This window comes from Erpetoichthys calabaricus, chromosome 11 (genome assembly GCF_900747795.2).
Source record: "Erpetoichthys calabaricus chromosome 11, fErpCal1.3, whole genome shotgun sequence".
In the NCBI taxonomy this organism is placed as follows: Eukaryota; Metazoa; Chordata; class Cladistia; order Polypteriformes; family Polypteridae; genus Erpetoichthys; species Erpetoichthys calabaricus.
The window spans coordinates 69,240,577-69,256,076 of NC_041404.2; the positions used below are offsets into that span (position 1 = coordinate 69,240,577).

A 15,500-nucleotide genomic window follows, 5' to 3' on the forward strand; every position below is an offset into this window, starting at 1 on the left:
TTCTTACAGCTGGTGTCTCCCAGTGTTCGATGGCCCATGGAGGCTTTGTGCTTTTTCGATCCACTTGGGACCCCAGAGTTAGCCTTTGACGTCCAGCCCCGCTTCCCCTGAATGCCACTGCTCTTGTGCACCTTGAGAATTTAGAAGTGAGCAGTGGAGGAGACTTGGCCTAGCCTCATGTAGGTGTGCTTCTGGGAGCGAGGGGACAAGTCAAGCTTTGTTAATGGCCACCGAATGTCAAGACTGACAGCAAAATCATCAGGATGAGGCATCCATACAGACTGGCCAAAGAGGTTCTCCTGATATTAACATCTAGTGTTTGATTCAGTCACACTGTGCTCGTCTAACGCTAGTAACGAGTTTTGTATTTTTTATTTTTGTTCTTTGTAGTACCTGACTCTGTAGAAAGCGGGGCAATCTGTACAAGTCAAGGAGCCAAGGATTCAAAGTTCTAGGATGCAGCTGGGCTGACAGAAATGGGCAGCAAAACTGTAAGTCTGCATTGATCGCAGCTTGTCCATTTTACACAGGGGAGACTTTATTTTAATTTTGGGCCTACTCTCCGTTCTGAATCTTCTCCATCAGTGCATTTAACAACACCGCCTGCCACCGTCTGCCGTCTCACGTTCTGTTTTTCTTACTGTACTTTACAAACGACAACCTAACATCTTCTTTCTGTAACCTCTCTGTGTCCTTTTGAAGTCCCTGACAATAATTTGTAAAGAAGTCGTGTGGAGTGCGGACTTTGGCTTCTCTAAATGAATTGCTGCGTTTGCCTATCACCACGGTGATCTAGCGCCTCCAAGCGTGTGCCGTCTTTTATTATTATTCACTCAGCAGATTGCTGCCAGTCCATTGGCTTCATCTGTGCCGAGCGAAACCCAAACTGGTAACCAGAGTAGCGGAGTCACAAACTCACACTGTGCCCGACTCACTCTGCTGGTGTTTATCTGTAAATTGTAGACACGACTGGACCTTAAAAAGACACAGTAGGCCAATGCCTTGCAGGATAGCAAACATCCCGACTAGAGCTGCCATGTAGGTCACCGAACACCGCTGTGTAACACAATGGGTGTGTGAGTGTAAGCGACGTGAGGCCAGAGACCGGAAACACGCACTCCATTCAGCCCCTTAAACTCTCAGAGACTACACGTCAAGCCTGGAGGGGCTCGTGGCAGGGGATGCATTCACCCAGCAGCTCCCATGTCGGTCACTCTTTGTCCGGTCTCAGTCGTGTATTCAGTCCTGACGAATGGTGACACGTCAGTGACAAACTCTGGGACACAACAGCGAGCGGTGATGTTACCTTTCACCATCGCTGCTTGGAATTTATGAAAAGAAGTCAATCCCGCAGTGCAGCTCTTCATAATTTGGATTGTGGAGACGGGCCACTTCTGCTGCAGCTGAGCAATAATAATTTATTCAAATGATCTGTCCTCCCAACATCCCAGTCTGCACATCGGTCAGCACAGCTGCCAGGAACCTGCTTATTGCAAATTTAAGGGTCGGGGGGGGGCAAGCCATTCCAGCTGTATCGGGGGTAAGTTGACAACAAATACAATGCAGCAACATGGGCAGGCAAGGGTGGCAGTGGCAAACTGGCAGAGGCACCGCCGTAAACACACAAGCAGAAGGCCGTGTCGTTTTATTCATGGCCATGCTGGGAGCCGCCACTTAAAGCCAATTCAGCAGCACGAATTCCATTTAATGTACGCTGAGTAAGAAAAATGACACGACTGCCATCCAGAAGCGTCACTTTGATTTCCAACGCTGTCCCCGTTTGTGTAGTTTGTATTTTCTCCTTAAACCTGTGCAGACTTTCTGCAGACACTTAGATTTCAGATTTTTCCACAGTGGTAGAAAATGAGTTAAATGAATTACATTATATATATATAAAATCACACTCATTTGTGCATTTTTCAAACGTGCTTATTCCTTTACTGGGTCGGGTGCGATTCTCTCTCGGATGGCGTATCAAATTCGGTACGGCCTTCTAATAGCTGGATGACCACATGGCCTCTGTGTGTCTTGCCTTTCCCTTCTAGTCTGCGTTTTCTAAAATGTGAAGTTGCTATTAATTTGTTGCACATTCCGCATAAAAAACAAATAAAGATTGGCGTGACTTTTTCACGAAAGTAAAACACAAACTTAACGCATCAACTGCACCACTCCAAATATAACTCGACTGCTCTTACCACAGACTTGCTTCTTTTTGTTCACGTTGTGAAATGAGGCGAGACGTCCGTATTAAATTATCACCCATAAACTCCTCGCCGGCCCACTTGGAAGGACGTCTGTTAAGCTCACAGTGTGTGGACTCGGCCTGCCTACATCGAGGTGGCTCTACCCACCACCAGGCACCATGGAATGACATCACAGTGCTAGCAAAAGGACAGTTTGGCGTCCTCATGTCCCCACTTGGGTAGGATGATTGTGAGCAGGGCGACTGGCTCGAAGGAGAGGAACTGTGGCTCCCAAAGTGAAATCTTAGGACGGAAGAGGACCCATTAAGAAATGGGATCGGGCCGAACTTTTGTTGTTTTTCTGGCCGTGACTTAGCCTGGCTGATGTGTCCGCCATTCCGCACAAACACACGGGCCGCAGACACATGCATATTGGAGGCAGGTGTGCATGTACATGTAACCGTACACATGTGCCAGCGAGTGCGCTCAAACCAGACAGAGCAGTGACGTTAATGGTGACCCCAGTGTCTCTTCTTAGAGCTCTGCGGCCTCACAGGCCTCTTACTTTCATGAAACTTCGGAACTGCTGCCAGCCTGACGAATCACTTGCAGCTGACGACAATGACACGACGTGGCATTTAAAATGGACGGCCCTGATTGTGCACGTTACGCTGCACACCTCACACTCTCTTTAAGTTTGGATAGAAACATTGTGTTTAAATCCCTGAAGAAGTAATTGCAGGAGACAGAATGAGGTCTGACGCTGTTGCTGAAAAGGCGTGAAGCTCAGCTGCCCCCACGTTCACCGCCTGCCTTCTTGTATTGCACTGCTCCCCGCAGAGCGAGCCGTGGCAGACACACACAGTCGAGAGAGGCGCCTCGCACATCCGCCGGCATCGGCAGGGAAGAAAAAGGTGTGCATACAAAGCGGCGAGAGGCCTGCCAACCATTTTACCTTGAAAGACACAGAATAAATTATATATACAAAAGTAATCTGTCATCGAATTGCTTTGGGTTGCTTTTGGACCATCAGAGAGCAAACAACAAACCTGAACCAGCCACCCAAATGGCTCCCCGTGTGGCTCCTTTTAACAAGCAGACTCCTCACTGGGTTCAAGAACATTTTCTTTTGGCACAAATATTTACATCGGGTTTTCAAAACCCTGGAAATCACGAAGACATCCCGATGTCCGATCTGACCGTTCTCTCTCGAATGCACGTTGCTTTATTTAAAAAAAGAAATGTCCTCCTTGAGTGTCCCATTCAGACGCATTGTTCCCTTTAGAGTTTGCTTCTTTTTTTTTTCTGAATAAAACACTTGAGACAGACGATTCCGTTAATCAGAATGCTGCAATTGGAGATGGCTTTGTCAAAATAAAATTAAATATGTTGTACAAGTAAACAAAGAACTCCTGATTGAAAAAACAAAAAAAGTGCAAAAGAGTATCCCTCCTTTCAGATAGAAAGTATGTTTTGAAAGAAGTCAGCTGGCTTTTGTCCACTGCCACCCCCCCAAACCCCCCCTTACTGAGTTTGAGTTTTCTACTTGGCCCAGTGGCCGCACTGGGAGGCTCGACCAAGGATCGGCGTGGCAGAGTGGACACTCCAATGGACACTCCAGCAGACTCATGGGAGTTGTGCCTCTCAAGCTCCACCACAGCTTGTTTCGTTCAGGAGAGATGATGGAACCCCCACTGTTGTCTTTATTTACAAAAAATAACAAAGTTCTGCAAGAAACAGAAGGTAATGGGATAGTAATACCCTGGGTGACCATGGAAGGCTGGGTGACGGGATCTCTGGATGTTCAAAATGAAATTCCATTTGAGTTTCTGAATGTCCACCTGCATTTCCATGTACCTGAATTTCAAAGTATGCCATCTGGATTCCAGATATCTAGAGCGGCCGGTGTGAGGGGGCAGCCGGAACACATGCCGACCTCTTTCATGCCCATCCAGAGAAACCTCTGTATTCCTGTGGATATGATGAAGATCAATGGCTGTGCACGATAAGAGTACCTACAGATGCCGAGGCCAAAGACTGCATCAGGCTCCTTGAGGATTTTCCTGCAGTGCTTACATGGCCAATTCTTAGTTTCATTGTCCCCATGAAGCATCACTGGACTGAATGGATTGGACTGTGAATTACGAGAGTCCATGAGGTCTGGAAGGCCAAGACAGGATGGCGGAGGATCACTAGTCACTGTGCATTTACTGTAGGAGGTAGAAAGGCCAGCTGCACCTTTGAGAGAGGAGTGATGAGGTCCAAAGCAGAAGAATTTGTGGCTGTCTACTCACTCCCATGCAAATCATTTCTGGTAGATCTTTTGAGTTGTTCGTTGGAAACAGGCAGAACATACACAGACATTTAGCTTACAGGAAAACTGGACCCTCTGTTTCTAGATCACCGATTTGAACCGAATTCCTTTTCATGTGCTTTGTCGGAGGTTAGCAGTTCCCAGCCCCTTCACCACCATGTGCTTCCTGACAGGTACATGGAAACAAGGTGCAGGGCGATCACGTATTCTCCTCTACAGATGCGGCCTCTAACCCTTCTTCTTCCGCCTCCAAGATGGATGCATGTCCTGAAAACTCTTCTCCTCGACCAGCTCTGGACAACACTTCCATCCAGCGATGCTGTAATCCCTCACTCTCAGCACTGAAGTACAGCGTCAGGTGACTTTGGCTTATCTTGAAGGCACCACGCCGGTCCAGCCTGTCTGAAGAATCGGGCAACGCTACCTCAAATCCGATGAGTGGTACGCTACGCTGGGCTTTCACGTCCTGTAAGGGGAACAAGAGAGAAGAAAGTTATCTCTAATAGGGCTGCACACAATCGAGGTCACAGAAAATTGTCCCTCTGGCTGTCCTCATTCTACAGAGACGTGCTCAGATTGACTTGTGCTGACAACGTCTACATCAACATCACTACGTTTTCATTTAAAAGCAAAAATGGTCTCTGTCCACGTTAGTTTTTTCACATTGTTTAGAACAGCATTGTTGTCCATACTAAAACGACTGAAAATGCATATGAGATACACTGGGCATACGTACAGCGTAGACATCTTAAACCAGGCGTACACCGAGTGGGTTTGGTTTGATTTTAATCCAGATTTGCAGTCACCGACTGAGTTTCTGAACTTTTGCTTCATCGAGCGTCGTTTCACTAGCAATATGAGAGTGGATGTGATGCCCGATTGCCTCTCACAAATGAGCTGTCACACGATCAGAAGCATTTCTGTTATGTCAGGAGTTTCAGTTGGCTCTCTTGCAGTGTGAGCAGTCTCATGCGCCAATTTTCTGATGTCGCCATCAAATTTCCTGTGCCATAAACACATGTATAGTCTGATCACCCACGTCGTGGCCTGTCAATGTGCCGCGTGAGCACATATACAAGTGGCGACTCTATCAACCAGTGTGAGCAGTCGAACATAATTTCTAAAAATAACACAAAGGCAATTTAGGTGTGAACACATAAGCAACACGGCGAGCGCCATGGAAAGTAATGCTGGAGTACATTTTTCTGCTGTGAAGGGTGACCAGTCAGGGAATGAGACACTGGATCCAGGATCCAATCAGAGAAGAGTCACTTAATACCCACAAAGCAATCAGAGCACGATGGAATCTGCGTTTTCAGAAATCTTCATTTTCACCTGCCCACGCTGAAACGGCGCGTTGGTGTTTTCAAAAGTCTCTGGCTCTGGAGGGCATTTTAAGATGTGTTGGTTCTCATTGGCCGGAAATGCCAAGGTAGTGTGGACGCGGCCTGTGCTGCCATTCCAGGGTCACTACGCTTATGGTCTACGCACCTTACTAGGATTTGGGGGAGAATGTGATTCGAAAGTGCAAACACCGTTCTTAGTCATGAAGATCACACTGTTGAAATTACCAAAAAAAGCAATGGTGTGCGAAGATTAGGTAAATTAATTCAAATTTACGACATTCTCCTCAGGTAGTACGTATATGTTAATGAATGGGAAACTGGAACCTTCTAGAAAGCTTTCACAGTTCAGCCAAAGAATTTATGGGGGCACGACTGAGAGTAAAAACGAGGTCTATTGTATAGACCTTTATATTGAGCATTTTTAATATTATATGCCACTGTAATCAGGGTCATTTATTTTTGGTTTTTCAAACTATGTGTCCAGGGGGCAAAGTTTGTGCTCCTCCTTTTAACTCCACAAATAAGATATACTTCTAGAACTCAAACAGGTGCTAAAGTTTGATATGCTGGAGGAACAGAATGAAGGTTTTCCTGATTGAAAGCTTTATAATTTCTAATTTTATTATTATGCCTTTATTATTGTCATTTTCTAAACAAGCAAGTGTTACAGTTAAGGGGGTGGGGTGGGGGGCAGAATACTAAAAGAAAATCCTGCTACATTGTACATCACTGATACGTTCAGATCAAGTGGCAGATTTTTATTTTTTTTCCCCCCATGTGTGAGTGTGGAAATCTGTGGAGCTATGCTAACGTCTGTGGTGTGCCATCTGTTGGAATGACAAAGCAATGCATTTTGATCAGTGTAAGACGCTAGAGGTCGCTGTTACCGCTTTCAACCCAACAGACAGACATACTGAACACAGGGTAAAATCACCAAGGTCTTTAATTTTCTTTCTTCTTGAAATAGTGCCCAAAAGCACCTCCGCCATCATAAACAGGCAAAACAACAATAATCTGCACAATAATCAACACAAATCTCTCCTCCACACCTCCCAGCAAGCTCTGTCCTACTACCTCCCAACTCCAGCTCGCTTGCTGGGTTCACAGCAGTCCTTTATATAGTTCTTGACCCGGAAGTGCTTTCTGTTCTTCCTGTTAAGTTTGCAGATGATACCAAGATAGGTGGATTAGCAGATAATTTGGAGGGACTTGGGCAGATGAAATTTAATGTCAGTAAATGTAAAGTATTACACATAGGAAGTAAAAATGTTAGGTTTGAATACACAATGGGAGGTCTGAAAATCGAGAGTACACCTTATGAGAAGGATTTAGGAGTCATAGTGGACTCTAAGCTATCGACTTCCCGACAGTGTTCAGAAGCCATTAAGAAGGCTAACAGAATATTAGGATATATAGCACGATGTGTGGAGTACAAGTCCAAGGAGGTTCTGCTCAACCTTTATAACACACTGGTGAGGCCTCATCTTGAGTACTGTGTGCAGTTTTTGGTCTCCGGGCTACAAAAAGGACATAGCAGCACTAGAAAAGGTCAGAGAAGAGCGACTAGGGCTGATTCCAGGGCTACAGGGGTTGAATTATGAGGAAAGATTAAAAGAGCTGAGCCTTTACAGTTTAAGCAAAAGAAGATTAACTCTTTGAGGGCTAAATATTTTTTCCAAAAAACATAGTTTCTGAAAAGCAATGGTTTCACACAGAAATCAACATAAAACGTCTGTTGCTGCATGCTGTGGCTGCCAGTTTTCCAAGAATGTGCGGCAGGCTTGCTGCCAGGCTGTCTTCGTGTAGTGGTCATGGTCGATGTGCATTGCAATCTGGTTTCTACCACTTATCATTGTGAAGTGGCAGTCCTCCATGGCAAACATTGTCAGTACCAAAATTAGCCGGGGACTACTCAGCTGAAGCTGGAACCTCACATTCGTTTTTGATCACTTGTATCAAAATCGTGGTTTGACAAGTCATAGTCCAGTTCAGAGACAATAGGCAAAATGTCGTCCACTGAGTATTTTGCTTTACGCATCCACTTTGGTCTCCCGTCAGAAGTCAGTGCCATTTTTGTGCCTTGCTACTCACACGAGCACAGGAAATCTCGGTCAAACCAATAAAGCTAACTTTCCTTCTAGCAGCGAGAGTCCAACTAAAACATAATGATTGGTTTTGTCACAGTTTATAGCTGATTACAATCGTCAACTCCTCCTTTTGATAAAAGTCAACATCAGCCCTGAAAGAGTTAAGAGGTGACATGACTAAAGTGTTTAAAATTATGAAGGGAATCAGTACAGTGGATCGAGACTTATTTTAAAATGAGTTCATCAAGAACACGGGGACACGGTATGGAAACTTGTTAAGGGTAAATTTCGCACAAACATTAGGAAGTTTTTCTTTACTCAAAGAACGATAAACACTTGGAGTAAGCTACCAAGTAGTGTGGTAGACAGTAAGACGTTGAGGACTTTCAAAACTCGACTTGATGTTTTTTTGGAAGAAATAAGTGGATAGGACTGGTGAGCTTTGTTGGGCTGAATGGCCTGTTCTCGTCTAGAGTGTTCTAATGTTCCCACGTGACTTGCCAACACTTCCGGGTCAGCTGGAAAATGTAAGTTTTAATCAGCCCAGAAGTACTTCGGGGCTTCCGTTGTCATAGTCCATTAGTACTTCTGGGCAAGGTGAGAATTTGTTCTCCTACCAACTTCCCACAGCATCCCCTGGCGGCACCCACAGTACCCATCAGGGCTGTGCTGCCGAACTCCAAGTCCCATAGTGCACTGCGGGCATCCGGGGCACAACTGCAGTCCAGGGAAGGTGCCATCTATCGTCTTTGGGGGAGGCAGTGTCTTTGATAAGCTGCCTTCCCCCATCATTCCGGTACTGGGGCGTCCCGGCCGGGATAAACAGCCAGCCGTCCCTTTCATTAGTAAATCCATAACAAAAAGCAAACCAGCACTGGGCAAACTTTAACTGTGCTGTACAGATTCCTTCACCAAATTCTCCGTCCATGTTGTGTGTTTGGGTCCACTTTGGTTTGCTCAGCAATACAGCGAATAAGGAGCTTAATGTGAAACATACAATTTACAAGCGTCGGCAAATTACAAGTACATGCTCCTATAAAGGACAGGCCTAACAGGCCAGGGACGCTGCTCCGACACCAGCTGACAGGAGCACTTGAAAGCTGACATACATCTCGTTTACAATTCACAAAGTAATGCAATGAGAGAGGAGAAGCCACGTGGTGACTCCTGTGGACGCTTTGTTTGCTCCTCTCCCAACTGCCTACAGTTCATGTAAGCGAGTGCTGCAATGGCCTCTGTGTGTGCAGACGAACAGGAGGCTTCTGTCCTTCAGATATACAAATGAGTGGGCACCAAGCACCACCACCACCACGTGCTGCGGCTTTCATCAGTGTGGGAGAACTCAGTTGTGCCGCATGTTTTGCTTGTGTATGAAAGTTTCGTAATTTGTTGAGAACACACAAAAGTAATGATCTACAGAACTTTATGGCAACATACAAGTACAGTGCGTAATCTCAAGAGTTTTAAATACACGTTTTTCTTCAAACTATTATAAATATGAAATACTGTATAATGTGAAGGATTAGTTAGCAGTATCTCAAAAGGCCCAGAATGTCATCCCACATGGAAACGGACCATTCACAGTATTACTGCGCCTTACGTGGAGGGACTTGAAATCCATTTCCATGATTAAAAATAAATTCTGAGGGCTGGATTGAGTCAAACGCTATCACCTGAGGTTAGAATGACGTAACATCGGGCATCATGAAAGAGTTGCCGCATCGAGTCAAAGATTTTTCTAATTCGGTGAAACACAATGACATTTTTTTTGCCTATAGGTAGAGCTGAGCAGCCAATTTTGGACCCCAGGCGGCCTTCGATCAAATTAGTGGTTCAGTTGAGTTTGTTTGGGAGCGAGCTGCAATCTCAGCAATTCCATTGTAATGTCATCAGATGTCAACCATGTCACTGAAAAGAGCAGAGGAGATGAAGATGAAATAAGATAAAGAGAACAAGGGGTTTTTTCTGATTTTAACTGTAATGTTATTTCCTTTATTTTGCGTTGTAGTTGGAGAATTCATGTGCAGTGAGAAGTGCTGGCTTTGGGCCCCTCTGGATAGGAATGCTTGTCTTTTCACAAATTATAATGTAGTTTGTATCTTTTAGAAGGCGTTGATGCCATTCAGTTATAAATATTACACATCAAATTACAGAGCACATTAGCCGTCTAGGGATTTAGATCATTTACAGTAACGCAGTAGTATCGTGAAGTTGTTGTGTGTCCACCATAGCAAGGATGGTGCCATTCAGCAGGCTCAGTCTGAGAGAAGGTGAGCTTCAGGAAAAGACGCCGAGACGTTTCAACAAGTGTGGTGTGGCACGGCAGTCTGTAAACGATAAACCACATGGCGCTCTTCGGATGACCTCCTCACTTTGATGAATCTCGAAACGTTTTTAAATCTTTTGCGTTCTCCCACCTCCCTCTATGCTGGAAAAAATATTGCTCGGTTTTGAGGACTCGGACAGCATTTCTGTAATATATAAAACCATTTTACAGTCCCTCCCTTTCAAAGATCCAAGAGGACAATGGGAAAAGGATCTCTCCCTCAACATCTCAGAAAAGGTAGCAATGCAGAGAATCCACTCGAGCACCATATGTGCAAAGCATACAAACATTCAACTCAAAATTATATATCAAGCACATCTGTCTCGCTTAAAATTGTCCAAAATGTTTCCTGGGCAAGATCCAACCTGCGAACGTTGCAATCAAGTACCAGCCTCACTGGGTCACATGTTATGGGCCTGCACTAAATGAACATCATTCTGGACCAATATTTTTAAGTGCCTTTCAGACAGCCTTGGTGTCACAGTCCCTCCTAATCCACTAACAGCTGTGTTTGGTGTACTTCTAGATGGGCTTAAAGTGGAGAAGGACAAACAAACTGTGATGGTCTTCACTACACTATTGGCACGCTGACTTATCTTGCTAAACTGGAAGAATCCTAACTCTCCTCTTTTAAGTCAGTGGGTAACTGATGTTATATATTATTTGAAATTGGGAAAAAAATAAAATTCTCGCTTAGAGGATCTGTGCAGAACTTTTTCAAAACCTGGCAGGATCTAATAAATAATATTCTAGAATAAGCTCTTAAAGCACTGAGGGGGCAGATTCTCTCCTCATTTCTTTTTCTTCTCCATTTATCTTTATTCACTTATTAATTCATCTACTTATTTATTTTTACTAGCTTTAAGTTTTAGTCCGTTGGCCATGCTCTCTTTCTCAGGGGCGGGGGTTGATTTGTTTTCAATCCTATTTTTGTAAAAATTTATCTATTTGTATGGAATGTTGTGTGATTTCAATAAAATTAATAAAAATTAAAAAATGTAAATCTTTTAGGTTAAGAGCACCAGCAAGTAATGAAACTACTGGTGGGTTACATTGACAGGACCCTGTCTTATTACACACCTTATGTGTAAATCTGAGGTTAGCGTATCTTAATACATTCAAAACAGTTCATGAGAAAATAATCTGAGAAAACCTTCATGTAGGGCAAAACACCAGCCAACATTATTGTGCCGCCCCAGCATTGGGGTGATATTGTACTGTGGCAACTCCCACCCTAGCAAACAGGTCACTGTAACTCAAACGTTTTCCAGGGTCCACACCAATCCGGTGGGTGAATTAAATTAAATTTGTTTCTGTAAAAAATTAACCATAAAAGCAGAAAACTCTGAATAACAAAAAAAAATGACACCTGCGCACGTGACAATATCACCACTACTTGTCATTCTTCAGGCCTCTCTGTAACGCCCCTTCATCAAGCTCGTCACACTCCCAGTGGATTAACATGTGGGTTTTCAATCCTCCATGTTAGGTTACTTGCATTGCAGTTTCGTCTGCTCTGGTGTGGTGAAATGTAGCAGGAAGAACATGACCAAGATGGACGCCCTCCATCCAGAGTGTGGATAGTTTACTACAGACTGCAGCATTTGATTAATGAATGTAATGTTGTTTTCCTTATATTAATGATTCTTTACTTCTAAAAGCACGTCCCGATACAACACTCGAAAGGGAAGAAGTACATGGCATACAGCGCTGATAAAATGATAGACAATGCTGTTCAAAAGCTCTGCTCTAGACCAACAACGGCACCATCATCATCATTCCAGAAATGAAAGGAAATCACCTTCAGTAAAAACACACTTTGAAGACAACATAATCTCTTAGCTTATTGCCAGTGTTGATGTCCTAAACGTAGCTCGAAGTCTGGCCTCAAGCTTAACAGGACAAATTCCTTATTTCAGGACTCTACCTGTCTAAATAAAAGAGCTCTGGTACTTACCTGGGGGGCACCATAGACGTACAGGACAAGAGGCTCGTTTTCTGGAATAACAAACCAGGCTTTCTGCCAGCCTTTGCCACTGCCCTTTTCCATGTAGTGCATGTAGCTGCACAAAACACTGTTCTCGGCTACCACTGAGGCCTGTTTCTGTGTGGGGGGGAAACAGGAGACAAGCGATGAACATGTGGGACACTGAGCTAGACACACACAAATGGAGCTCACTCAGGCGTAGGCTGCAGCACAGAGCTCACCTCCAGAATTGACTTGCGCCGTTGAGGGGCTTGTCCAGGACAGCCAGGGCTAGGTGGGGCACCATGTAGCATTGTATAACAATCAATGCACACCCGATTAGGGCGATTGTTGTCATAGAGCAGGCGAGCCCGGAACTCTGAGCACTTCCCACAAACCACCTGACCAAGAAGGAAAAAAAAAAAAAAGAAATCAGGATTACGTGAAGCACAGCGAGACGCTAACATACAGATAGGTGGTGAAAACGACAGCTGATGGACCACGTAGTACTTCAGAGGGTGTAGTAACACAGTCATATGCCAACTCTGCTTTAAGACAGACAGGTTTTTAAGTAATCAACAGAAGTTGGGACACCTGTGCAAATTGTTTGCTTCAACTTGCAAGGCTTAATTTACTTTAATTGTTGCAGAACATCTGTAGGTTGTAACCTTTTAGTTGCTCCCTGAAGAAGGTCCATTTTTAGTATTCTAATATGTCCTTTTTTCTAATCTAATCTTTAAATTTAAATTTTCACCATCTTAGTTCATTCATTGCATTTCAACTGATTACATTTGAAGAAAAACTGAGGTGTTCTAAAACTTTTGACTGGCAGTGCAAATCAAGCGGCGTTATGCTCAGACAATATAATGCACTCATAAGTCCGTGTCTGGAGTATTGTGTGCCGTTCTGGTCACCACGGTACAAGAAAGACATAGCAGCACCTGAAGCTGTGCAGAGGAGAATCACCAAGTGAATCCTAGGACTCAAGGAGATGTCCTACTCTGGCAGACTCTGAGAATTAAATCAGTTTAGTCTCAAGCAGAAGAGGTTGCATGAGGACCTAATCCAGGTCTTCACAATCCTAAAGGCAATGATAAAGTAGATCCGGCAGAAGTCTTTCAGCTTAAGGGTGTAACACGTACTTGTGGACATCAGTGGAAAGTAAGGGGAAGTGCATTTAGGACTGAAGCACTTCTTCATGCAAAGGATTGTGGGACTCTGGAAAAAAACAACCGAGACATGTAGATGAAAGAGAAACCTCAACAACCTTTAAGAAGTATCTGGATGAGATATCGGGACCCCTTAGCTATTATCTAAACACATGAGCTTGATGGACTGAATGGTCTCCTCTCGTTTGTCACAGTTCTGATGTTCTGAATGACAAGACCACCTGTTGCAGGGAGCACAACAGCACTGCACTGTGGTTTTGATTCTTGCTTGGATAACGCAGCTATCCAGGTTCTGAATTCCTTTTTCATTACGGAGGTAGCAGAAGGCCACAATGTTTCTCTTTAATGCTGGGCAAGTAAAAAAATACGTGGATGAGGCCTTGAATGGTCACAGGGCGCACTGCCACAAACATCAACTTTCATGGAAATCTTGCTGGTGTTTTTTTATTTTTTCATTCTAGTAAATGTTAGATATTAATAATAAGATTTACTCATATAGCAGGTTTATAAAAAATATTAACAAAGTGCTGCACAACAAAAATGTTAATTTTGTTATTAAAACATTTCTCCTTTGACAGACATTCAAAAGAAACTGACATGGCGGGGAGTGTTAAGGAACCTGCGAGTCGTGGGTGGGAGTGCCGTGGTTACTGCTGGGAACTGAGCACAAGTCTCAGGGGTGTGTGATGTGCCAAGATGCCCCTGTTGTTAATAATGTGTATTTGCAGTGAGAAGATTTAGTGCACTGGTTGGCACCTGGGGTGTGATTTAGGGTAGGGGGTTCTTTTGCAGGTCATCAGTCACACAAGTGCAGAAGAATGTTTTAAGAGTCACTTTAAATTTACAAACAAGAGAATGAATGGTACATACATATCCACAGGCCTTGCAGTGGTGCCTCCTCTTTGTAATGGAGTTAAAGGATTCTTGGCATTTCATACACAGCGTCACTTCCTTTTCTCTAATGGGGGTCGGAGCTCTTTTACCCAGGTCTGTGTTCTACAAGCAGAAGAACAGTTTTGCCGTCACATGCGTTACCAAAAGAGAAGTGCAGGTTATAACAGACTGTCACGAATAGCAAAGGTCTCTGTGGACTGGCCCTTCAAGCTAACACCCTGATGATAGTCAGCCAGGGGGGTAAAGAACGTTTCTCACCCCCAAGGGTTACCAGAAATCACTTGTTTAACTCTTTGAGGGCTGAATATTTTTTCCAAAAAATGCAGTTTTCAGAAAAGCACACAAAGCAATAGTTTCACATGTAAATCAACATAAAATGTCTGTTGCTGTGTGCTGTGGCCACCAGTTTGCCGTTTCTTGTGGCTTGAGCCACTCATGGGCAGCCTGATGGCTGGCAGGGATGTGTGGCAGGCTGGCTGCCAGGTTGTCTTTGTGTGGCGGGGGTGGCAGCAGCAGTCACGGTTACAGTGCAATGCAATCTGGTTTGTACCTCTTGTCATTATACTGTAAGTGATGGTCTACCCAGGCAAACATTGCCATAGGTGCATCAGCTACAGGAACATATTCAGCACCGCGATCAGCTGGGCATCGATCAGCTAATGTGGATACATCACTTTAGTTTTTGATCTCGATCTACAGATCACTTGCATCAAAATTGGAGTCCAACAAGACAGAATCCAATTCAGAGATAATATGCAAAATGTCGTCCACTGAGTATTTTCGTTTTGATCTCTCGCCAGATGTCGATACCATTTTTGCTCTTGTTTGCTCCTCACTACTCATGCGCACACAGGGAATCTCAGTCAGATCAACCAAGCTAACTTCTCTTCTAGCAAAGAGAGTCAAACTAAAACGTAATGGTGAGTTTTGTCACAGGCAGTACGGTGGTGCAGTGGGTTGAACGGAGACCTGGGTTCACTTCCTGGGTCCTCCCTCTGTGGAGTTTGCATGTTCTCCCCGTGTCTGCGTGGGTTTCCTCCCACAGTCCAAAGACATGCAGGTTAGGTGCATTGGTGATTCTAAATCGTCCCTAGTTTGTGCTTGGTGTGTGAGTGTGTACACCCTGCGGTGGGCTGGCGCCCTGCCCGGGTTTGTTCCTGCCTTGTGCCCTGTTCTGGCTGGGATTGGCTCCAGCAGACCCCCCGTGACCCTGTG

At 44.5% G+C, this 15,500-nt stretch overlaps 2 protein-coding genes across 3 annotated transcripts in view; both read right to left on the reverse strand.

Annotated features, from left to right (window-relative positions):
- si:dkey-13a21.4 (uncharacterized protein LOC494576 homolog) overlaps nucleotides 1-15,500 on the reverse strand; it is a 991,873-nt gene that overhangs the window by 16,265 nt on the left and 960,108 nt on the right. The window lies entirely within an intron of this gene.
- fgd1 (FYVE, RhoGEF and PH domain containing 1) overlaps nucleotides 3,512-15,500 on the reverse strand; it is a 194,969-nt gene continuing 182,980 nt past the window's right edge. For both annotated transcript variants that reach the window (XM_028813296.2, XM_028813297.2), the window contains exons 15-18: nucleotides 14,262-14,387; nucleotides 12,465-12,623; nucleotides 12,214-12,360; nucleotides 3,512-4,963 (exon numbers count right to left, since the gene is read on the reverse strand). In XM_028813296.2, coding sequence (XP_028669129.1) covers nucleotides 4,697-4,963; nucleotides 12,214-12,360; nucleotides 12,465-12,623; nucleotides 14,262-14,387 — 699 coding nt within the window. In that variant the 3' untranslated portion in view covers nucleotides 3,512-4,696. The remainder of the gene's footprint in view (nucleotides 4,964-12,213; nucleotides 12,361-12,464; nucleotides 12,624-14,261; nucleotides 14,388-15,500) is intronic.